The sequence below is a fragment of the Bubalus bubalis genome, chromosome 17 (assembly GCF_019923935.1).
Source record: "Bubalus bubalis isolate 160015118507 breed Murrah chromosome 17, NDDB_SH_1, whole genome shotgun sequence".
Lineage (NCBI taxonomy): Eukaryota > Metazoa > Chordata > Mammalia > Artiodactyla > Bovidae > Bubalus > Bubalus bubalis.
The window spans coordinates 15,663,157-15,688,989 of record NC_059173.1 but is presented as its reverse complement, the minus strand read 5'-3'; the positions used below and the strand labels follow the sequence as shown (position 1 = coordinate 15,688,989).

Below are 25,833 nucleotides of genomic sequence, written 5' to 3'. Positions count from 1 at the left end.
CCCGACCCACAGATTGAACCAGGGCCTCATGCATTGCAGGTGGATTCTTTACCAGCCAAACTCCAAGGGAAGTACAATCAATCTTTGGTCACTCCAGTCCTTCCCTTTTCCCTTGAGGTCAGGGATTAGGGCTGAAAATTCCAATTCTATCAGGTTTGGTTCTCCTGGCTATCAGCCCCTATACTAAAGGGTTTTCTAAGTCACCATATTAACATAAACTCAGATCACTGGGTCAGGAAGATTCCCCTGGAGAAGAGAATGACAACCCATTCTGGTATTCTTGTCTGGAGAATTCCATGGACAGAGGAGCCTGGTGAGGGCTATAGTCCATGGGATCACAAAGAGTCAGACACAACTGAGCAGCTAATACACACACACCTAACACACACATACACACACACACACGGGCATGGTTTGAAGGGACTTGTCATGGATGACAAAAGATACTCCTTTCACTTTCCTAAGTTACCAAAATATTAAAATATTAACTGATTCTACTTTATCTTATTTTCCTTCATGATATTTCTTAGTACCTGACATAGCAATATTTATGTGTCTCTCTCCACTAGAATGTAAGTTTTATAAGAGTAGGAAAGAGCCTAAAGCTTTGTCAGTTCTGGGCAGATATTAAGCACTTCATAAACATTTTTGGGACGAATGAACATATGAATAAAGAAATCACTAAAAATAATTTGAGAAAACATTAGAGATCTGAGTATTTTTCTGTAAGGAAGCTGAATATTAATCATATTTGAAAAACCCTGTATTAGAGAATAAATTATGTATATTATAATCATTACAATTTTTATACCACACATGTTTAAGTTGTGTAAAATGAAGACTTCAAAAGATTGGTTAAATCCATTCAAATAGTTCAGAATTTATGTAAATGTCAACCCACTCCAGTGTTCTTGCCTGGAGAATCCCAGGGACGGGGGAGCCTGGTGGGCTGCCATCTATGGGGTCGCACAGAGTCGGACATGACTGAAGTAACTTAGCAGACACCATTTTTATAGTGGTCTTAATTTTAAGAATGTACTGTTTTCCCCAAAATGAATGCATAATTTAAAGTTGCTCACCACATATAAAACTATCAGGCAGAACAAAACCTTTTGGTATTAAATTTAAGAAATCTAAAGGAATGATTCCTTTCTCATTTGTCTCTCAACCTAAACCTGTTTTTGTTTTTCTTTTTCTTTTTGTAAAAGGGGGAGAAAGTAATATTTTTTAAGAAACCAAAATAATTGATATTTTTACTTTTTAAGCACACATAGTCTTAAATGATGACTATGATTGTTTTCATATAATTTAATGTCAGTTAGAAGTAGTCTACAAGCTATGATGGTAAGTCCCAGATACTTCTGCATTATTTGCTTAAATAGAAGTTAGATGATCACTAAAATCCCCTTCCAGTTCTCAAATTCTGTCACAATTGGCTGTGTGATCATTTGGCATAAAGAAAACACTTCATTTTCATACTGAAAGTACCATAAAAATGGTTTGTTACCTCAGCATAACAGTTAAGTATTAGTGACAGACAGTGGTAAAAACTATTCAAAACCAGTTTTCTGTTATTTTCTTTAAAGACAGTTTTAAGTCTATATGGGAGGTTGTGTTATAAGATCAGAGGATTAAAAATATCAGAGTAGTCCTGACTTTGAAAAAGTCCAATCATCAATTTCTACTTTTTTCTTCATTGCTGTAAAATGAAGATTTTACCAGCCTCTGTGTATTTTCTGGGAACAAAATAATGAATACAGTAATAGAAATTTACACAGGCAGATTTACTGTGAAACTTAATTTCAGAGCTCCTTGTTTATACCAGCTCCTAAGGTCCTATACCTTATTCTTGTATGGAAAGTTTGTAAAAAAATTTTTTCTTAAAGAGATCTTCAAATTTGTATCCATAATAACTGAATCCACCACTATTTATTCAAGTATATTTGGAGAAATAGTGACAGAGAAGTTCAATCTTATATTAAATTAAACTTTTCTTATCACCCTCCAAAATAGAAAACTTTTTGGTGTTTTGAAGTCTGATTTAGGCAGCTTGATTCAGAAAAAAAGTTTTCTGGAGTGAGAAGTTAGAAGGAATTTTAATTTGGGATAACAGTACTGCATAAGTGTGCTTTAAAATTTTTTCACTGAAGGATAGATAACTTTACAGAATTTTGTGGTTTTCAGTCATACATCAACAAGAAAAAGCCATAGGTACAGCCATGTCCCCTCCCTCCCATCTCCCTCCGCACCCCTCCCTTCAGCCTGTTACAAAGCCCCTGTTTGAGTTCCCTGAGTCATACAGCAAATTCCCACTGGCTATCTGTTTTACATATGGTATTGTAAATTTCTGTGTTACTCTCTCCCATCATCTCCCCTTTTCCCTACTCTCCTCCCCCATGTCCATAGATCTGTTCTCTACTTCTGTTTCTCCATTGCTACCCTGAAAATATATTCATCAGTGCCATCTCTTTAGATTCCATATATATGTCAGTATACAATATTTATATTTCTTTTTCTGACTTACTTCACTCTGTATAACAGGCTCTAGGTTCATTCACCTCATTATGCATAAGTATGACTTGACACTGAACTTTGCTGAGATTGAGTTAAAAAAATTGTAAAATGTTTGATCTTTAAAATTCTTTCCAATATGAAACATTCTTTTTGTTTATTTTTAATTGAAGTATAGTTACTTTACAATGTTGTGTTAACTTGTGCTGTACAGCTAAGTAATTCATTTATACATATATATATATATATATATATATATATATATATTCTTTGCCTGTCCTTTTCCATTATGGTTTATCACAGGATATTGAATATAGTTCCCAGTGCTATATAGTAGGACTTAGTTGTTTTTCCATTGCATCTGCTAATCCCAAACTCCCAAGCAATTCCTCCCCTACCCACCATCCTGCTTGGCAACCACAGGTCTGTTCTCTGTGTCTGCGACTCTGTTTCTGTTTTGTAGATAAGTTCATTTGTGTCATATTTTAGATTTCCTCATATATGTAGCATCCAATATGAAGCTTTCTTACTTCTTTCTTAATGCTGAAATATTGTGGATTTTCAGTCTAGTTGGCTCCAGGTTTATTGTTGCAGAAGTGTGACTACAACATTGAAAAGCAACTAAGATCTTCTCTGAATCATCTTTCTGGAAAGTTTCTGGGAAAAGGGAAAACATGAAAAATATTTATATTTCTGCTCTCTATCAAGTGTATATTAAGTTAGAATGTCTGTGAAAAATAATTTACTTGATTATCACTGTTGGAGGATTTCCATTCCTCAGAATAAAGCATGAGGATAAGTATTTCAGTTCTACATCTCTGATGCAATCTTTTCCTCTAAGCTAGCTGGATTGTTCAGTTGGCCCAAGAGCTTGAGACCTGAAATTCTACATTCTTGGCACAGTTCTGAGTTCTCACTATAAATGTAATACCTGAGGTTGCAGGAGGTCAAGGAAGAGGAGGAAAAATAATTTCATGCATATCACTTCATCTTCAGTTAATTCTTACAATGTTATCCTCTTGGAAGGAAAAATGTTCTAGTTCAGCTTTTGAGGGAAGGATGAATTTAAAGATCATTCCCAGTGTTAAGATTGGAGTGGAAAAGGGAAGGAGAGTCAGCAGATTTTTATAGACTATCTGTTGTATAAAGATGCCACAGGGCCCGGCAGTTCCAATCCTAGGAATATAATTAAGAGAAACCAAATATGTGTACACAAGTGATTATAACAGCAGTATTCATAATAGCCCCAAAGTGGAAACAACCCAAATATCTATCAACTTATAAATGGGTAAACAGTGTGGTATATCTATACAATGGAATTCTCATCAATAAAAAGAAATATTGAGTCATGCTACAACATGGGTGAATCTTAAAAGCATTATGCTAGGGAAAGAATCCAGTCACAAAAAAACCACATATTATATGATTCTATTCAGATGAAATGTTCAAAACAGGGAAATCTATAGAGACAGATTAGTGGTTGCTAAGGAATGGAGAGGTTGGATGGGAGAGATTAATAGTTGAAGCAAATAAAACTTTTTTTGTGGTGATGAAAATGTTCTAAAACTGTCCATGGTGATGCTCTCACACATTGGTGAATATGCTAAGAACCGTTGTTCACTTTAAATAGATGAATCATATGGTATGCGAATTCTATCTCAAAAAAATGGGGGAATATAGTGATTAATCAAAACATAGATTTACACATGTATCCTCCTCTGAAGAAAGCACTTGTCATCCAGTTATACTACTTATACCAATATTTAAGTTTTTAAAACTGAAAGCAAAAAGAGAAAACAGCCGGCCTTAGAAGAGAGGTGACATTTAGCGTGACATTTAGCTAGACTGTGAGAATAGTTGGGATGTGGATATTCTAGGTAGAGGGATTAGCATAAGCAAAGACAAAGGTATGATGAGGCAACTGTAGTAATTCATTTTTTCATGAGGTTTGAGGCCAGCTCTGAATGTTAGTTAGGTAAAGTTAATGTTTGTACTATAGGCAGTATGGAAACATGGAAGTATTTTAAACAGAGCTGTGCTACTATCTTAACTGTGCTTCAGGAAGATGATTGTAATAATAGTGTTTTAAAGATGAATTCCAGAAAAGATAGACTAGAAGCTGAAAGAGCAGAAACAAAGGAGAGAGATAACAAATGCTAACAGAAAGGGAAAGTGAAGAACAGATAAAAAGAAATATTGATGCACACTTGTGATTTAATTGAATGTTAAGGAAAATGAGAAGGAAAGAGTCAGAAAGTTGATGTAAGCCATTTAGTAAAGGGGCTTCCCTAGTGGCTCAGCAATAAAGAATCTGCCTGCAAGACAGGAGACACAGGTTCAATCCCTCAGTTGGAAAGATCCCCTGGAGAAGGAAATGGCAAGCCACTCCAGTACTCTTGCCTGGGAAATCCAATGGACAGAGAATCCTGGCAGACTACAGTCAATAGGGTTACAAAGAGTAGGACATGACTGAAGTGACTGAGCGTGCATGCACATTTAGGGAAGAAGCCAAATGGATAGTTGAAAGAATGGGTCTGGGGTTTAAAACTGTGGCCAGAAGTTTCTATTGACAAAGTGTTACTTGAAACCATTAAGTGGACAGAAATTAGGATAGCAGCCTACATCACACAGAGGCCTTTGGGCAAATACGTGGAGGAATAACATTGATTTACAGATCAGAGAGGAATAATGTGGAAAAACAGGAGAGGACAGTTTCAGGGAACCCAAGGGACATTTATAAATAAAGAAGGAAGGTGGTTAAATGGGGGGGGAAAACCAGAACATCTTAGGTGTAATGAATAAACTTTCAGTTCAGTTCAGTCGCTCAGTCATGTCCGACTGTGACCCCATGAATTGCAGCATGCCAGGCCTCCCTGTCCATCACCAACACCCAGAGTTCACTTAGACTCACATCCATCAAATCAGTGATGCCATCCAGCCATCTCATCCTCTGTCTTCCCCTTCTCCTCCTGCCCCCAATCCCTCCCAGCATCAGAGTCTTTTCCAATGAGTCAACTCTTCGCATGAGGTGGCCAAAGTACTGGACTTTAGGAGTATGGTTTTCAGCCCTAATGCTATGTGCAGTATTCTAGTGGGGGAGGGGGAATGATAAAACCAAGAAAGTTTAATTCCTAGAAGTCTTAAAGAGTTGATTTTAAAACATTTATAGATCTGTGTGACTGCAGATGGAGAGAGTACCCATTTTAAGGAAAATTATGTAAAAATGAATAAGTATTTAGAGAGAATAAAAATACTCAGCGTGAGTGTCCATAGCATTAGAAAAATATTTTCTAGGAGTGAATACCTCCTGCATTTGAAACTAGTCAGGACATGAAGATATTAGTAAATGCCTTATTTTAAAACTACTTTCTCAGAAATTTCGCAACTAGTGTTCATATAACAAGGAATGTTTTAGTTCCTTAAAGCTATAGTCAGACTAGATTAGCAGGACATACATGCAGACATTGTAGTTTTTGACTGGGTGATGCTTAGGTAAAATGTGATGCTGAATTCAGGCAAGTTTTAGCTACCAGTTGATCTAAAGCATTCCACAGCTATAGAATTAGAGGAAATAACAAAATAATGAAAAATTAGTTTATAAGTATAGATGTAAGAGGAGATTAGGATATCCTCTACAGGAGAAATGTGCAAATGGGGGTCAGTGCCTTTTTTTTATAGTATTTTTCCCCCTGTAGGGATTTCATATCCAAAGCTAGTCAGGCATCCCCAAATTATTTCAATATACGTAAATTTTAAATTATTATATTCTATGACCCAATAGTTCTACTTCTAGAAATACATTCCAAAAAAAACCCAAAATGTAAATGGACAATAAGACAAAGGTCTTCAAAACACAGTAACTTTTAGTATTTGAACAAAGGATTGAATACAGCCTTGATTTCAAATTTTGGATAAACAGTTGTGAATGAATTGTGGCTCTTCCATAAGATAAACATTGAACAGCCTTTAAATGATCTTTGTGAATAGTTTGCCATGTTTGATAACATGGCAAAATGCTAATGATCTAGAGTTAGATAAAAGAGGTTGACTGGTGGAATCATGTGTATAATGTGATCTCAGAGGTATAACAAAAAAATATATGCATGAAGAAATAAATATGTTCATGAAGAAAACAATCCCAAATTGTTAATGAAGTTTTATCCTAGGTAGGATTATGGATTTTTTTTTTCATGATGGTGCATATTTCCCACTCTACATTGGGCATGTACTTCTTTAATAGATAATAAAGAATTATCACTACCCCCCAAATCTGAGAGATGAGTTATAGAGAGACTAGGAAAGGGAAGATAGATGAGTCCATTTAAATCATCATGCCTATCAGAAAAGCAATTCAAAATATAAACCTTTGTGACAGAGAATCAGTAGCATCACCATATGCTGTCAGATTAGTCTTGTCTACTGGTAGCCTCTATTGAGTTTCCTTAAGACTCAGACAGACCAGTGGAAGCTTTACTGTAGATTCTGAAATCTAAGGACTCATTTGTCCCCCTGGTGTTGTTTATGCCAGAGTAGCCTGGGTCTTTGTTGCGAAAATTTTACCTTTTACATTTGTCATCCACAAACTGATTAAGATAAAACTTTAACTTTGTAATACTACATTTGTAAATACTTAAAACTGTCATGTTATCAGTTACTGCTTCTTGAATTTTACCCCTATAATTACATATTTTATTCTTCTTTTTCCATAGGTGCACCATAAATACAAAAGACTGAAGTTATAAAAGAGAAAAAAAAAAGATTGCTGCTTTAATGACTCTGAACAATACAGTATATTTTGTGCCATATATGAAAAGGTATTGTTTATAGATTTATGACTTAGCTTTCTCCTACCAAATGGGAGCAAATGATATTTTCTGGATTTTCTGCAGTGAACTTTTATTATATTTATACAAAAAAAAGGAATTAATAAAATTGGGATAAAATATTCTTTTATAAAAATTTTTTAGTTTCAAATTATTTCCTTATGAAAGTGAAAGTTGCTTAGTCATGTCCGACTCTTTGTGATCCCATGTACTATACAGTCCATGGAATTCTCCAGGCCAGAATACTGTCCAGAACAGCCAGAAGCTGTTCCCTTCTCCAGGGGATCTTCCCAACCCATTTTCATTATTTTCGATGATGGCATAAAATATGGATAATTACCTGGCTAAAGTTATTTTATTCCTATTATTGTTATTTGCAGAAATATATATTGCTTTTTTTGTTGTGTATATATTGCTTTTGCTTCATAATTCGACTTTGAAATAACAAATTTTTTTCATGTTAAAGTAACAGGCTTTGCAAAACATTTAGAAAGTACAAATAAGCAAAAAGAAGAAAATAAAAAATAACCTGAAATCCCAACTCCTACCTCAGCTAAAACACAAGCCTACAAAGAAATTCAAATTTGTAGGTGAAAGAAGCCTTGTTTCTCATCTCCACTGTTGCATGTCTCTTGTACTGTACCTTATTTATTGTTGTTCTTGTTTAGTCAGTAAGTCGTGTCTGAGTCTTTTGCGATCTCTGTCTTTGGGACCCCTGGCTCCTCTGTCCTTGGGATTTCCCAGGCAAGAATACTGGAGTGGGTTACCATTTCCTTCTGCAATGTATCTTCCTGACCCAGGGATCGAACCCATGTCACCTGCATTGGCAGGCGGATTCTTTACCACTGAGCCAGATAGGAAGCCCACTCTACCTTATACCCTGGCTTATTTACTAAAATAAATCAAAGCAAAACAAGTAGAAACTCCCTTGTAGAAGAATAACACTTGGTCAGAGAATTCCCATTTTATTCTTCCAGGAATGTATAAAGATGACTGTTTCCTTATGCTCTCACCATAAAATGTATCTTTTATTTATTACTTTATCAATTTGGTGGGTAAAATTAGGTTTTTTGTTATTTTACTTTATACTTCTTTGATTACTATTGAAATTATATGTGTTTCATATCATTAATAGACACTGCTTTTTTTCTTATTTAATTTCCTATTTATGTCCTTTGAGTGTGTGGGTTGGTATGTGTATGTATTTATATGTTTACTTATCTGATGTTAAGAATAAATTAACTGGGACTTATTTTGCAAGAACAATCTCTACTTGCTGTTCAATTTTATTTATTTCAACTTTTTAAAGCAATAATTATTGACATACCATAATCTGAACATATTAAGTCACAATGTTTTAACATGTGTGTGTGTGTATGTGTATCCATCATCATAATGAAGATAGTAAACATATTCATCACTCCCAAAAGCTTCTCACATCCTTTCTCTTCTTACCCTAACCCTGTCCCCAGGCAACTACTGATGTGCTGTCACTCTAGGTTAGTTTGCATTTTCCAGAATTTTATGTAAGTGAAATCATAAAATATATTCTCTATTTTTGTTCTGACTTCTTTCACTCAGCATAATTATTTTGAGAATTATCCATGTTGTAGCATATATCAATAGTTCATTTTCTTTCTGAGGTACATTCCATTGTCTGAAAGTCCCACAAATTTTTTATTTATTTATCTGTTGATGGATATTTGGGTTGTTTCCAGTTTTAACTATTAAAAATAAAACTGTTATTAACTTTTGTGTGCTGTGCTTCTTAAGGACATTTGCTTTCATTTTTGTTGGGTAAATACCTAGGAGTGGAATGGTTAGGTCATATGGTAGATGTATGTTCAGTTTTTAAGAAACTGCCAAATAGTTTTCCAAAGTATTTCTACCACTTTTACATCCCACCAGCAGCATCTGAGAGATATAGTTACCTCAAATCTTACCATCAGCTGGTATAGTCTGTCTTTTTATGTCAATCTTTCTAATAGATGTGTAGTAGTATCTTATTGTGGTCTTAATTTGTACCTGCCTAATCAATAATGATATTAAGCATCTTTTTTTTCCCCTTAGCTGCCATCCATTTATCTTTCTTGGTGAAGTGTGTGTTCTAGTCTTTTTCCCACATTTATCTCTTCAAATATTTTCTTAGGTCCTTTCTCTCTCTCTCCTGTTCTTGGACCCCTATAATGCAAATGTTGGTGTGTTTAATGTTGTCCCAGAGGTCTCTTAGGCTGTCTTCATTTCTTTTTGTACGTTTTTCTGTATTCTGTTCTGCGGCAGTGATTTCCACCATTCTGTCCTCCAGGTCACTTATCCGTTCTTCTGCCTCGGTTATTCTGCTGTTGATTCCTTCTAGTGTATTATTCATCTGTTTGTTTGTTCTTTGGTTCTTATAGGTCTTTGGTAGACATTTCTTGCATCTTCTCCACTGTTTTCCCAAGATCCTGGATCATCTTCATTATCATTATTCTGAATTCTTTTTCTGGAAGCTTGCCTATCTCCACTTCATTTAGTTGTTTTTCTGGGGTTTTATCTTGTTCCTTCATCTGGGATGTAACTTTCTGCTTTTTTCATCATGATTAACTTTCTGTAATATGGTTTTCGTTTTAGCCACTGTGGGACTGTGCTTCTTCTTGCTTCTTCTGTCTGCGCTCTGATGGATGAGGCTAAGAGGCTTGTATAAGCTTCCTAATGGCAAGAACTGGTGATAGGGAAAACTGGGTCTTGCTCTAGTTGGCAGGGCTTTGCTCAGTAATGCTTTAATCCAATTATCTGCTGATGGTGAAGTTGTACTCCCTCCTGTTAATTGTTTGGTCTGAGACGACCCAGCCCTGGGGTCTCCGGACTCTGTGGTAGGATTAATGGCTAACTCCAAGAGGGTTTACACCAAGGGGGACCTTCCCAGCTTAATGCCACCAGTGCCCCTGTCCCTGTGGTAAGCCCCTGTTGATCCATGCCTCCACAGGAGACCATCCAACACTAGCATGTAGTTATGGTTCCATCACCTGCGGGGTCACTGCTCCTTTCCTCTGGGTCTTAATGTGTCCAAAATTTTGTTTGTGCCCTCCAAGATGGGAGTCTCTGTTTTCCCCAGTGCTATGGAAGTCCTATAATCAAATCCTGCTGGCAAGATTCCCTGGGGATTCCCAGCCCCTTTGTTGAATCCTCATGCTGGGAAGCCTAAAGTGGGGTTCAGAACCTTCACAACAGTGGGATAACTTCTTTGGTATTATTGTTCTCCAGTTTGTGGGTCACCTACCCAGCAGGTATGGGATTTGATTTTATTGTGATTGCACCCCTCTTACTGTCTCGCTGCAGCTTCTTCTTTGTCTTTGGATGTGGGGTATCATTTTTTGGTGGGTTTCAGCATCCTCCTGTCAATGGTTGTTCAACAGTTAGTTGCAATTTTGGTATTCTCAAGGGAGGAGATGAGTGCACATCCTTGTACTCTACCATCTTGAATTGGAAGTCTCTCACCCTCTTTTTCTCATTTCTAAAATTGGGTTTTTCATGTTTTGAGGATTGTTTATATTTTCTGAATGCATATCCATCATGAGATATATGTTTCTCAAAGACCTTCTTGTAGACTGTGGCTTCATTCTATTAACCGGTCTTTCAAAAAGAATGTTTTTAGTCTAATTTAACCTTTTTTTCCTTTATGGATTGTGCTTTTATTTTTTAGGCTTTTTTAAAAATTGATTTATTTAGTTAGTTATTGTTATTATTTTTTTGTCTGTTGTGAGTCTTCATTACTGCATGAAGGCTTTGATAACTGGAAAAGACACTGATACTGGGAAAAAAGTTGAAAATGTTAGTCAATCAGTCCTCTCTGACTCTTTGTGACCCCATGGACTGTATGAAGGCAAAAGGAGAAGGAGGTGGCAGAGGATGAAATGGTTAGATAGCATCTCCAACTCAATGGATATGAATTTGAGCAAACTCCAGGAGATAGGGAAGGACAGGGAAGCATGGCAGGCTGCAGTCCATGGAAGTTGCAACGAGTCAGACACTACTTAGTGACTGAACAACAACGACAAGAACAGTTTTATCCAAAATTTAGATTATATTGTAAACTAAAATTAAGCTAATTTGTTTTTTAAATGACTGCTTATTACCCACTTCGAAATCAATGCTCATTGTTTTTTTGCATTTGTCCAAGTAACCTTCCCAGTATAGAAACTTAAATACCACTGCTGATGCTCTAAGTACAACAGATCACACCTAAATGAATATACTTCAAAAGCAGAATCATTGTTGCATAAAAAGGTAGCAGCTGAATTGTAATATATTTTAACACATGTTTTTCTCACCAGACTTTTCTCTCTGAATCTACATAGTACCAACCACCCGCTACCCCAAATTAGATAGCAGTCTACAAACTCCAAAGTACATTGCATGTCTTACCTCTACTGTCAGTCATGTATATGGGATAAATATGTAGTCTCTCCATAGGAAAAGCTTTCATCATAGACGTCAAGGAAGATCCAGCTGGCATGCTGGCTAAGTGACATTTTCCAGTTGCCTATTGCAGTTGTCATTAACTAGAGAAAGTATCTATGTAGCTAATTGTCAGGAAGGATATACACTTCGCCTTGCAGTCTTACAGACTGTTTGATTAACCCATTAATGGGAGGATCAATTCAGAATAATAATGTTTATATTTATTTAGCCCCCTTTTGGAAATTTTTTCTTTTGAGTTTTTTTCCCCTTACATAATTGATAATTTATCTGTTCTTTCTTTTCTCCTCAAAATCTGTCATTGATATTTTGATTTTCTTATCTTCACTTCCCATTTGTTTCAGTTATCTAGAACAGAAGTCTCTCTGTTTTATTTTATTTATTTTTGTTTTTTTTTAGCTTTATATTTTTATTGGAGTATAGTTGATTAACAATTTTATGATAGTTTCAGGTGTACAGCAAAGTGAATCAGTTATACATATACATGTATCTATCCTTTTTCAAATTCTTTTCCAGTTTAGGTTGTTACATGATACTGAATCGAATTCCCTGTGGTATATAGTAGGTCCTTGTTTATTATCCATTTTTAGGTATAGCAGTGTGTACATGTCAGTTCCCAACTCCTGAACGATCCCTTCCCTGCACCCTTCCCCTCTGGTAACCACAAGTTCCTTTTCTATGTCTGTGAGTCTGTTTCTGTTTTGTAAGTAAGTTCATTTATATCATTTCTTTTTACATTCCACTTATAAGCGGTATCATATGATCTTTCACTTTATCTGTCTGTCTTACTTCACTCAATATGACAATCTTTAGGTCTGTCCATGTTGTCTCAAATGGCATTATCTGTTTCTTTTTAATGGCTGAGTAATATTCCATTCTATACATGTACCACATCTTCTTCCATTCCTCTCGCTATGCACATTTAAGTTACTTCCCTATCTTGGCCGTTGTAAACAGTGCTCCAGTGAATGCTGAGGTGCATGTATCCTTTTGGGCCATGTTTTTCTCTGGTTATATCCCCTCTGGGATTGCAGGGTCATCTGGTAGTTGTATTTTTAGTTTTTAAAGGAGCCTGCATAGTTCTCCATAGTGGCTGTACCAATTGACATTTCCACCCTCTCCAGCATTTATTGTTTGTGAACTTTTTGATGATAGCCCTTTAGACTAGTGTGAGGTGATATCTCATTGTAGTTTTGATTTGCATTTCAGATATAACTCTGATACCGTACAATTCACCCATTTAAAGAGTACATTTCAGTAGTTTTTAGTATATGAACAATTTTACAACCGTCACCACAATGAATTTCAGAACATTTCATTATACTAAAAAGAAAGCCTGTACCCTTTAGCTATCAACCCAACTCTTTCACCTCCTAGCCCTAGGCAACCAAAAGTCTACTTCCTGTCTCTATAAATTTACTTGTGATGGATGTATTATATAAATGGAATCATACAATACATAGTGTTTTGTGACTAGCTTCCTTCACTTAGTGTAATGTTTCCTCTGTGTTGTGGTCTGTATCAGTACTGCATCTCTTTTTATCCCTGAATAATATTCCATGGTATTGATACACCTTATTTTGTTTCACCAAGTATACTTTTGGTTTGTTGCTGAATAATGCTGCTATCAATATCCATGCAAGTTTTTGTATGGACATGTGTTTTTATTTCCCTTGGTATATACCAAGGAGTGAGAATTTCTGGATCAAGTGATAACTCTTATGTTAAGTTTTTGATGAGCTCCCAATCTTTTTCCCAAGATGACTGTACCATCTTATATTTCCACCAGCAGTTTTGGAAGGTCTGAATTTTCCCATATCCTTACCAGTACTTATTATTTGACTTTTTGATAATAGCCATCCTAGTGGGTATGAAAATGGTGTCTCATGTGTTTTTAATTTTTATTTGTCTTATGACTAATGGTGTAGAGCATCTTTTTATGTCTTAATGGCCACTTGTATGTCTTTGGATAAATATCTACTCAGATCCATTGCCCATTTTTCTTTTGGATTACCTGTCTTTTTATTATAATTTATAAGACCAAGATGCTTTTTAATATGAATTAATTTATGAATTTAATTAATATGAATTTAATATGTAATTGCCACCAAACAAAATGTATAATCTAACGTCAAACCTTATTTTCCTACAGGTACTGAAATTTTACACCCTCCCCCCTCAAATATTTGTCAATGAGAGAGAAAGCTGATTGGGATTTCAAAAGCAAAGTGCTTGCACATATTGGTCATCATGCGGAAAGGCGTGCCACGAGACCCAGAGATTGCTGATCTGTTCTATAAAGATGATCCTGAAGAACTTTTTATTGGTTTACATGAAATCGGACATGGAAGTTTTGGAGCAGTTTATTTTGTAAGTGATTAAAAATTGTTTGGATCAAATTATGAAAGTTTGATTTCTATACATTCCAACTATTACTTGTAAAATGCACATGTTTTTAATGTTTATTCTACAAATTAAATGATGTCTACAGTCCAGGCAAATAGTCTTTAATGAAAAGCCAGTCCTAGAATTCTAGGCCTTATTCAAGTCAGTGGTATCTATATCAAATGACTCTGCTCTCAAAGTGAGGCCAAAACATTATAAGCTTGAATTTGAACCCTGTACATTTTCCTTACATGCCATGTTCTTTTCTGCCTCAGGGCATTTATATATGCTATTCCTCCTACCAAGAATTCTACATTCTACATTCCTGTCTACATTCTACATTCTACATTCCTGTCTAACTTTCGTTACATTCTACATTCTACATTCCTGTCTAACTCTCGTTTTTCCTACAGATATCAGCTCAGGTGTTAAATCCACAAGAAAGCCATTTCTGTTCAACCCTGCATCACTGAATTAAGACTTTGTTTATGGTTTCATAGCCCCCTGTGCTTAGCCCACTTTGTTGCATTTGTCACAGTTACAATTGTATAATTATGTGTGAATTTTTTTGATTCCTCTATGTCTCACTAAATAATAAGCTTCATAAGGACAAGAGTTATATCTACTTGTTCATTGCTATATCCCCAGTAACTAGTATAATGTCTGAGTAGTAGGATGTAAATGACATCAGTAAATGATGGATAGATGGGTGGATGGCCAAATGGGCAACCACTTAGATGGACTGACAGATTTTTAGTAGCAATCATGTTAACCCAGTATCTTAGGTTAAGGGGTACTTGGCCTAGCTCCATAGAGTCAATTTGAATTCCAAGACTTTAGCTTCTGATGAGAAGAGTGAGAAATGATCAGCTAAGTGTTAACATACCTCATTCACCTAAAGTTCATTTCATAAAAAATGTACTGCTTTATTTCAATAACTGTAGAAGTTTGCATCATCAAATTAACACATACTTCCTTAAGAGTACTAGTTCATTAAAGCAAGTAATATTTAAGTATGACTTATTACCTATTTCTCTTCTAAACCTGTTATCACATTTTTTTTTCTTAAATAGTATTTGACTTTTTTTTAAGTGGTCCATTATGTCCTTCCATCTAGATAGGGCTTATCTTTAGTTGTCCTTCCAAACGCGATTATATTAATTGCATCTTGAGCTCATCCTTTTGTTTCTAGCCAAATCTTAAGCCCGAGTTTTCTCTGAGTGCTCTCTCATTCCTTCATGTCTATACTCAGCACTACCACCACTCCTCTTCCCTCATCTAATACTTGGCTCCCACTCAAGTACATTTTATCATTAAGTACTACCTTCCAGGGCTGAAAAGAGTGCTAATTTTCTACTTAATACACTCATGTTAATCTTTGAGGTTAGAGTAGTATTTACAGGCCAATCAAAGTCCTATCTTTCTCATTCACTGAGACACCATTTTTAAAAAGGATTCTTAAAATTACAATTATATCATATATACAGAGTGTACATAATACATACACACATATATTTTAATATATAATTTAAAGAATAATTAAAAGGTAAATCCCTTTGTAACCACCAGCCATGCTGAGAAATAAAATATTGCCAACACCCAAAAGCCCCTTTTTGGTTAGAAGAATACACTATGCTGAATTTTGTTACGATGACTTCCTTGTCTTTATATATAACCCACTTACTTCTCCACCCCCTAATAATGTAATTTGGTTTTGCCTCATTTTGAACTTTTTAACATGGAAGCATTCTGTATACATTTGGTTGTGACCTGTTTGTTTTGCTTAGAGATACTTTCTTCAGCCAGTCATCTTTCTTACTGTCCTTCTATTACTTTATGACTAATTCATTATCTCAGAATCTCCCTTGGTTAAAGAAAGAGAGTGGTTCCAATCTCTTGTTTGACTCTTCAGATTTAAAAAGCAGCCAGACCCTTCTCAAAGTTCTCTTTTAGAATAAATACAGTAAACCAAGAATGATTTGAAACTTACTAACAGGCTGTTTGTGTTAGGAGTTAAATGAGACCTACTTTGCTATAGAAAACCCAGTACTTTTTGGACTAAGTCCTGTCTGATTAGCTAGAGTACACTAGTTCCTCTTATCCACAGTTTCAGTTATCAGTGGTCACCCTCAGTCCAAAAATACTAAATGGAAAAATCCAGAAATAAGCAATTCTTGAGTTTTAAATTGCTAGATGTTCTGAGTAACAAGATGTATTGAAAAATGTGTTGTTGATAATGATAGACTAGAGAAATCACAAAGATACCTGGATGGCTTTGATACTGAAATGTAATCATTAACTATATATTGCCTGTATACAAAAGTATATAGTGCAGCCCCATATAAACCCATAAGGCACATTAAAAAAAAAAAACAGATTAAAGGGAAATTAACTGATACTTTACTATAAAACTTTAAAAAGCTTTAACCTTCTATCTACAGTGGTCTCATAGGCATAAAATGGATTTTCTCCTGTGCCAGTCCATGTTGCTCCTCCCTATTAATAGATTCTTCCTCTTGTCACTCATACCATTATAACCGAGAAGACTATCATCTCTTACAACTGTTGTAACCTCAAAACTGGTATCTGTACATCCATTCTGGTCTCTTTCCAGTCTTTTGGCCACACCACAGAGAGCTTGAAGTTTGTTGGGGAGCAGAAACATGTTAATATGATCACATCACCTTTTCTCTATAAAGTCTTCAGGGGATCTCCTCCTCTGTCCTTAGGTTAAGTTCAAATTCCTTACTGCATTCAGCCTCTAAGGTCCTTTATGAGGTGATCCCTCTATACCTGAGCTATTGTTGTTCTTCAGTCACTAAGTCGTGTCCAACTCTTTTGTGACCCCATGGGCTGCGGCATGACAGACTCCTCTCTCCTCCACTATCTCCAGGAGTTTGCTCAAATTCATGTTCATTGAGTCAGTGATGCTATCTAACTGTCTCATCCTCTGCCACCCCCTTCTCTTCTTGCCTTCTGTCTTTCCCAGCATCAAGGTCTTTTCCAGTTAGTTGGGTCTTTCCATCAGGTGGCCAAAGTATTGGAGCTTCAGCTTCAGCGTCAGTCCTCCAATGAATATTCAGAGTTGATTTCCTTTAGGATTCACTGGTTTGCTCTATATTCCCTCTTATTCTCATTGCTCTAGTTAATACATAAACGTTTTCTTTTAATCATCCATCATAGGATCTATACTAATTATGATTTTATTTTTGTTGCTGTCTATGCTACTAGAAGAGAGGGAGGTACTTGGCATACTTACTCACAATTCTATATCTAACATTTAGCCCAATAGCTGCCAAATTTTAAACACCTAATAAATACTTGAATTATGAAGAATTCAGAATTTGCCACTGCTTATTAGTACTTTTCTTGTGGCAGAGTTATATTAGCAAGTTGTAAAGACCAGAGTCTAGCAACCAACATTTTCAAAATTTTTATACCTCAGCACTATAATTCTGTTAGGTTTTTTGTAGTTTATAACTTTTACACAGAATGATGCCAGGGAATATGTTAAAAGTGAATTGTATGCTGGCACTGCTCTTATAGAATCAATCAGTTAAGAATATATATTATTTTCAGAGAAAATTGAAACTATTGATGAAATATCTCTGTGTATTTGGATTTACATAAGTAATTTAGAATTTAGTAGCAGTAAAAATGAAATAATGAAAAACTCTGTATTAAAGGAAAATAAGGGCAGAACGTGTTCATTTTTGTATTCACTTAAAGACAGTTATAAAGTTTCTAGGGTTCTAGTGTTGCCTTGTTGAATTCAGTATATCATCCATAATCTACCTAAAGCAGATCATTTAGTTTTGTTTTTCTGGGTATAAATGCCTTTTAGTTTTAGTTGAGGCTTAATAACTAGGGCAAAAGAAAACGCTTATGTTTTAATTCTTATATTTCTCCATAAACTAGCAAAGAGTTGACAATAGTCTAAATGTAGCTGGAAATGGTTATGAAAATATTAGAAGCACATATGTAGTAAGTTCACAATAAATATATTTTGAATCAGTGATCTTGTTTAACATTACTGAGACCATTGAGACAGCTGGAAGTAATAATGAATATAAGTTTCAAGAATTAAACTTGAAATGTTTGGAAGTTGTAATCATTCATATTTCATGCAATGATGGGCTCAACAAAGGACAGGTATGGACCTAACAGAAGCAGAATGTATTAAGAAGAGGTGGCAAGAATACACAGAAGAACTGTACAAAAAAGATCTTCATGACCCAGATAATCGTGAAGGTGTGATCACTCACACTCTCCTAGAACCGGACATCCTGGAATGTGAAGTCAGGTGGGCCTTAGGAAGCATCACTATGAACAAAGCTAGTGGAAGTGATGGAGTTCCAGTTGAGCTATTTCAAATCCTGAAAGATGATGCTGTGAAAGTGCTACACTCAGTGTGTCAGCAAATTTGGAAAACTCAGCAGTGGCCCCAGGACTGGAAAAGGTCAGTTTTCATTCCAATCCCAAAGAAAGGCAATGCCAAAGAATGCCCAAACTACCGCACAACTGCACTCATCTCACACGCTAATAAAGTAATGCTCAAAATTCTCCAAGCCAGGCTTCAGCAATACGTGAACCGTGAACTTCCAGATGTTCAAGCTGGTTTTAGAAAAGGCAGAGGAGCCAGAGATCAAATTGCCAACATCCGCTGGATCATCGAAAAAGCAAGAGAGTTCCAGAAAAATATCTGTTTCTGCTTTATTGACTATGCCAAAGCCTTTGACTGTGTGGATCACAATAAACTGGAAAATCCTGAAAGAGATGGGAATACCAGACCACCTGACCTGCCTCTTGAGAAACCTGTATGCAGGTCAGGAAGCAACAGTTAGAACTGGACATGGAACAACAGACTGGTTCCAAATAGGAAAAGGACTATGTCAAGGCTGTATATTGTCACCCTGCTTATTTAACTTATATGCAGATTACAGTATGAGAAACGCTGGGCTGGATGAAGAACAAGCTGGAATCAAGATTGCCGGGAGAAACATCAATAACCCCAGATATGCAGATGACACCACCCTTATGGCAGAAAGTGAAGAGAAACTAAAAAGCCTCTTGATGAAAGTGAAAGAGGAAAGTGAAAAAGTTGGCTTAAAGCTCAACATTCAGAAAACTAAGATCATGGCATCTGGTCCCCTCACTTCATGGCAAATAGATGGGGAAACAGTGTCAGACTTTATTTTTTTGGGCTCCAAAATCACTGCAGATGGTGATTGCAGCCATGACATTAAAAGACACTTACTCCTTGGAAGGAAAGTGATGACCAATCTAGACAGCATATTAAAAAGCAGAGACATTACTTTGTCAAAAAGGTCCGTCTAGTCAAGGCTATGGTTTTTCTAGTGGTCGTGTATGGATGTGAGAGTTGGACTATAAAGAAAGCTGAGTGCCGAAGAATTGATGCTTTTGAACTGTGGTGTTGGAGAAGACTCTTGAGAGTCCCTTGCACTGCAAGGAGATCCAACCAGTCCATCCTAAAGGAGATCAGTCCTGGGTATTCATTGGAAGGACTGATGTTGAAGCTGAAACTCCAATATTTTGGCTACCTGATGCGAAGGGCTGACTCATTTGAAAAGACCCTAACACTGGGAAAGATTGAGGGCAGGAAGAGAAGAGGCCAGGGCAGGAAGAGAAGAGGCCAACAGAGGATGAGATGGTTGGATGGCATGACTGACACAATGGACATGGGTTTGGGTGGACTCCGGGAGTTAGTGATGGACAGAGAGGCCTGGCGTGCTGGGGTTCATGGGGTCGCGGAGAGTCAGACACAACTGAGAGACTGAACTGAATCATTCATAAAGCAATATGATGCATTGGAAAGCTGAAATCCCATTGATAGTTTCCTTTCTCTATACTAAAACATTGATTTCTTTTTTTTTAAGTTTCAGTTCTGAATTTTAACTAGTGTAAAATGCATTAAAAATTTCCCATCTATAGATAAATGGAAATGTTTTTCAAATTGCAAGTCTTTGCCTAGCCAATAGGTTCTGTAAACAAGTATACATATCAAGTTCTAAGTGATGATAACTCTGTAAATGTGAAGAAATACATTTTTATTATAAGGTGATTCTTTTTTCGTTTCTCTTGTTCCAAATAAGTGTTGATAATAAATAACCTTAATAATATTGCAATTAGATAATACTATTGGATTCCATTTGTGTGGACCTTTTTTTTTCTTTCTATAAAGTATAAGGATTTGTTTGTTAAAAACCCTTACTATAAGTTAAAATTCAGCATTGTTTTAGCATTTTCTAAGCCTTTCCCAGGCTCCTTAAGCTGCATAGTACATAGATTCATACCCCAAATACCTGCTTCACAGATACAGTCCCTCTAACTGCTTTGTATTACTGGATTTACACCAACTTTTCTTTGTTGTTACACAAGCATAGTCTTAATATTGCATTTTAAAAACCAGCAAAATGTGAGAGGTTTTTACTTTTAACAAAAGTCAATCTGTACCTTCTAAATGAATAAAATACTAAAAAATGCCTTTACACAGTCCTGCCAATTTAAAACTGTAACTAGTGGAGACCTTGTTTTTATAATAGGATACTTTTACCTGAGTGCTTGTACAAAAAATATTTAGTAAGTTTCCATTTTCCCTGCATTTTGGAATAAGACTCTGGGGTCAAATTCTTTTTATACCATTATTATTTATTGTTGAAATTATTTTTTTTTAATTAGAAAGAAACCATTGCTGTATCTGAGGAGCTTTTCTAATTGTATATAAGAAACTGATTAGGGATTTTTCTCTAAAATGGGTGACCTTGTTTTACCAGAGAGTGAATTCCAATCTTTTACTTCAGAAACACTGCTATAGCTTTATTAGTCCACAATAATAATATCACAGAACTAAAACAGCTTACTTAACATCAAGGATATGACATTGATGTGGAACCCTGTTAATAAAGAAGGCTAAGATTAGATAATCTTTAATGTCTTGTGTTTATATTTTTCTGAAAATTTTTAGAAAATTGCTTAGTTTTTAATTTCTTAAGTGAATTTGGAGGGAAAGATTATTACCTGAGGTATTTCTGGTCGTCATGCGTGCTTTCAATGAACTGTTATGTTTTCATTTTGGAGAAGATTGTTGTTTTTAGTCACTCAGTCATGTCTGACTCATTTTGCAACTCTGTGGTCTGTAGCCTGCCAGGCTCCATGAGATTTCCATGGATTTCATGGATTTCCATGGATTTCTCACTGTCCATGAGATTTCCCAGGCAAGAATACTGGAGTGGGTTTCCATTTCCTTCTTTAGGGGATCTTCCCGACCCAGGGATCAAACCTGCGTCTCCTGCATTGACAGGCAGATTCTTTGTGACTGAGCCACCAGGAAAGCCCCATGGAGAAGATACATACAGATAATTATGAGACAAGGCAACGTTTATAAATGAATATACACATGTACAGTTAAATATGTATATATATTTATATAATACCTTCTTATTATAAAGTATAAGTATCTTTGAAAGTCAAAGCCCCTCTTAAGTTTAATGTTACCCTTTGCTTCACTGTTTAATACTTTAACCACTATTTAAATTTTAAGTTAATTAAAATTAAAAATCCACTTTCTCAGTCACAAGAGCCACATTTGACATCCTACTATATACTATATACATCTACTATGTAGATGTAGATATAGAACATTTCCATCATCACAGAAAGTTCTATTAGATAATAATAAGAACAATAATAATATAATTATTAATAATTATTATAATAAATAATAATATATTATATAATCCCGAGATTATCACTGATAAGTATCTCAGTATAAATTCTTTCATAATTTATTCTACACATATACTCATTATTACAGTTTTGCAAAAATAAGATCATATTGAACATCAAGGGTATAACACTGATGCAGAGCCCAGTGATCATCTTAGTTTTTACTGTTATCACATATACATATTGATTACCTCATTTTTTTTTTTTAGCATTTCTTTTTTTGGCTGTACAGCCCTTCCTGCAGCATCTTAGGTCCCCAACCAGGGTCGAACCCATGATCCCTGCAGTGAGAGCGTGGAGTCTTAACCACTGCCGGGGTAGTCCTGATCACATCATTCTTTTAATGTTTATTTCATTACATGACTCTACCATATTTAATTAACTGTTTCTCCAGTGGTAGACATTCTACATGGTGAAGCCTGTAAGGATATTTTAGAAATATGACTTTTTTTGACTGGATATGTTTTGTTAAACCAAAATCAACCCTGAGTATTCATTGGAAGGAGGACTGTTGCTGATGCTCCAGTACTTTGGCCACCTGATACAAAAAGCCGACTCTTTGGAAAAGACCCTGATGCTAGGAAAGATTGAGGGTATGAGGAGAAGGGGACGACAGAGGATGAGATGGTTGGATGGCATCACTGATTCAATCACTGAGTCAAACTCACCACATAAGTTTGAGCAAACTCCAGAAGACAGTGAAGGACAGCGAAACCTGTCATGCTGCAGTTTATGGGGTCACAAAGAATGAAACATGACTTAGCAACTGAATAACAACAATCCATTTTTACATTATAGCCTTTGCATGTATTCGGAAGGGGATAAAGAGAAGTTGTGCCTTAAACTGGGCTGGAAAGGTCTGTCTAGGCTGTCAAAAGTTGCAACATCTTTAAGCTGTGAGAATGAATGTGAAATGTTATAAAAGTCAAGTCAAATATTTAAATTAAACTGGCTGAAACACCGTTCATTCTTTTTAACTTTTTTTCTCTATTCTCTTAACACAGGCCACAAATGCTCACACCAATGAGGTGGTGGCAATTAAGAAAATGTCCTATAGTGGGAAACAGGCACATGAGGTATGTTAAAGACATTGTGTCACTAAACTGACATATGCAAGTTAGTATGAAAGTGACAGTAGAAACAAAGTTTCCTGAGCATTTTTCCCCTTATGTATAATTTAATAAACATTTACTAATATTCTACCTCAGTCAACTCTTTTGTGAAATAAAATATGAATTTAGTATGCTCAGTCACTTCAGTCATGTCTCTTTGCGACCCCATGGACTATAGTCCTCCAGGCTCCTCTGTACATGGGATTCTCCAGGCAAGAATGCTGAAGCGGGTTGCCATTTCCTTCTACAGGGGATCTTCCCGACCCAGGGATCAAACCACGTCTCTTACATCTCCTACATTGGCAGGCAGGTCCTTTACCACTAGCACCACTTGTGAAGCCGCAGGATTAGTATAATGGATTTGTTATAATGTATTTGGTGATTGATTTAATTTACATGTACCAAAACAAGAAGTAGCACAAGTTTAAATAGCTTCTTCATGTATTAAGCATTTTCTTTATCCACTTAAAATAATGAAAAGAATGTTATATATGTATACTTGAAAATAAAACACTGTCTTCTGTTAAAAAATCATGATACTTCTTTTTGATTTCAATAGAAATGGCAAGATATTCTTAAGGAAGTCAAATTTTTACAACAATTGAGACATCCTAATACCATTGAATACAAAGGTTGTTACTTGAAAGAGCACACTGCTTGGGTAAGTCAAAGGACCTCTATTATCTTTTAATCTTTTCCTATAAAATTTTTTTGTTTTCCTTTTTTTTCTATTATGTCTTTGGTTTATAAAATTATCAGCCCATTTCTGTCCCATTTGATTTTCATTTTCAGTATTTAACATTTGTTACTCCAGTGTGTGTCATATGGTATACATTCTAAAGTTTAAATATGACATCTATGAGTCTATAGGAAATATATTGTTAAACATTCAATGAAAAGATAGTGGAAAGTTAATAACATCATTTTATAATGATTTATTTGCAAAAGTAAGAAGAAAGGCCTTTTATTCTCATCCTACAGTTTTTATCTTTGTCATTTCTCATCCCCTACTCCAGTTCCCCACAAATTCGGAATTGTGCTTGATATTACTATCACTGTGTAAGGTTTTTTGCTGGATTTTTTTTGCTAGGTTACGATTAAATGAAACCATCTTTTGTTCCATTCTGTCTTCTTGGTATGTTTTTATTTGTACATGATTTTGCTTCTGATTTTAATCTGACACATTAGACATTGTATAGAACCAGAAAATGCTATACTTTGTATTTTATGGGATTGCACATTCCAGTTTAAAGTATTCAATATCAATATCATTTACTGAATACTCACCACTGTACAAGTGCTTTCCTATACATGATCTCCAGCTAGGGAATGGAATTTTTGTTCTCAGATAGACTAGCAAAGGTTAAACATAAAACCTTTCTGCTCAAGCAGTTCTTAAGATATGCAGAGCCACTGCATCTGTCCTGAGTAGAAGAAATTAAGAGGAGTATCTCATTATGTGGAAATCCGTTCTCTGGCAATCTCAGCTATCTTAAAGGAGTCAAGAAAGGGATTTTGAGCAGGCAGAGTAACTGTTATAAAATCAAGTGCTAAATCTCATATGTTTCAGAACTTCAGAAAATTCTCTGAGCTCTTTATTTGAAGCCTATTTACTCTTTGATTACATAGAGTGCTAATAAGTTTGGTTACTTAGTCTCTGTCTGTAAGAATTTGTTAGGCTAATTAGAAGGAACTCATAGAACTAAGCTGCCAGAGACATGCATACAAATAGGCACAACTAATTTGACCTTATGGAAGAAGTTAGGGAATTTAGAGAACAGACCTAATAATTTAAAAGCAGAACAACCAGAGCTGTTAAATGTCAGGGTCAAACATCTAGCCATGCTCAGGTGCCCTTGTGCTGTGTAGTAATTGGAAAAAGAATATTTGGGACAGAAATACAGAGTTAACATGTAATTTAAAAAATAGAAGCATAACTATAAACATTTACTCCATTCATTTTTAAAATTCTATGTTCATTTTCCTTATACTCAGTTTATGGAAGTTATATGTGCATATTAGTTTACACAATTTAAGAAAGTAGAGGGAATTCCCTGGTGACGCAGTGGTTAGAATTCCATGCTTTCACTGCGGAGGGCCTAGGTTCCATCCCTGGTTGGGGAATGAAGATCTCACAAGCTGTACAACTCCACCAAAAAAATAAAAAATTAAAAAAAAAATTTTTAATTAAAAATAACTTAGAAAAGTAAGTAATACAGATGAGAAATGTTTCCATCAAAACTAAGAAGACAATAGTGTTTGTCAATTATACCTTAATAATGCAGAATAAAAAAGAAAAATAGTACACATAAAAGGCTGAAAGAGAAAATCACTCAGTCATGTCCAACTCTTTGTGACCCCATGGACTATACTGTCCATGGAATTCTCCAGGCCAGAATACTGGAGTGGGCAGCCATTCCCTTCACCAAGGAATCTTCCCAACCCAGGGATTGAACCCAGGTCTCCTGCATTGCAGGCAGATTCTTTCCCAGCTGAGCCACCAGGGAAGCCCATAAAAGGCTAATGTTCATTATAATATTCACTTATGTGTACTGTTTCATTTCACAATAAGAGATAAAATTAATATTTCTGAATCTCCTTACTTTTAATATAAAGCAGAAAGCTATAATAAAGTTTCTAAACTTTAAGGTTCTAAATTTCTCATACATTTTAGAGTATTCTAGAAATAGAATCTTTTTCATACACTATATATTTAATTACACCTATAAATATATAATAAATTTAATAATATAAATTTATATATATTATGTATAATATATTTATGATATATAATATGT

At 35.4% G+C, this 25,833-nt stretch overlaps 1 protein-coding gene across 13 annotated transcripts in view; it reads left to right on the top strand.

Annotated features, from left to right (window-relative positions):
* The window catches only part of TAOK3 (TAO kinase 3), a 191,634-nt gene that overhangs the window by 91,563 nt on the left and 74,238 nt on the right, over positions 1-25,833 (top strand). For 10 of the 13 annotated variants that reach the window (XM_006074237.4, XM_044930150.2, XM_044930148.2 and 7 more), the window contains 4 exons: positions 7,221-7,325; positions 13,945-14,162; positions 22,928-22,999; positions 23,595-23,696. In XM_006074237.4, coding sequence (XP_006074299.1) covers positions 14,043-14,162; positions 22,928-22,999; positions 23,595-23,696 — 294 coding nt within the window. In that variant the 5' untranslated portion in view covers positions 7,221-7,325; positions 13,945-14,042. The other 3 variants (XM_045163080.1, XM_045163081.1, XM_044930154.2) reach the window with 3 other exon arrangements.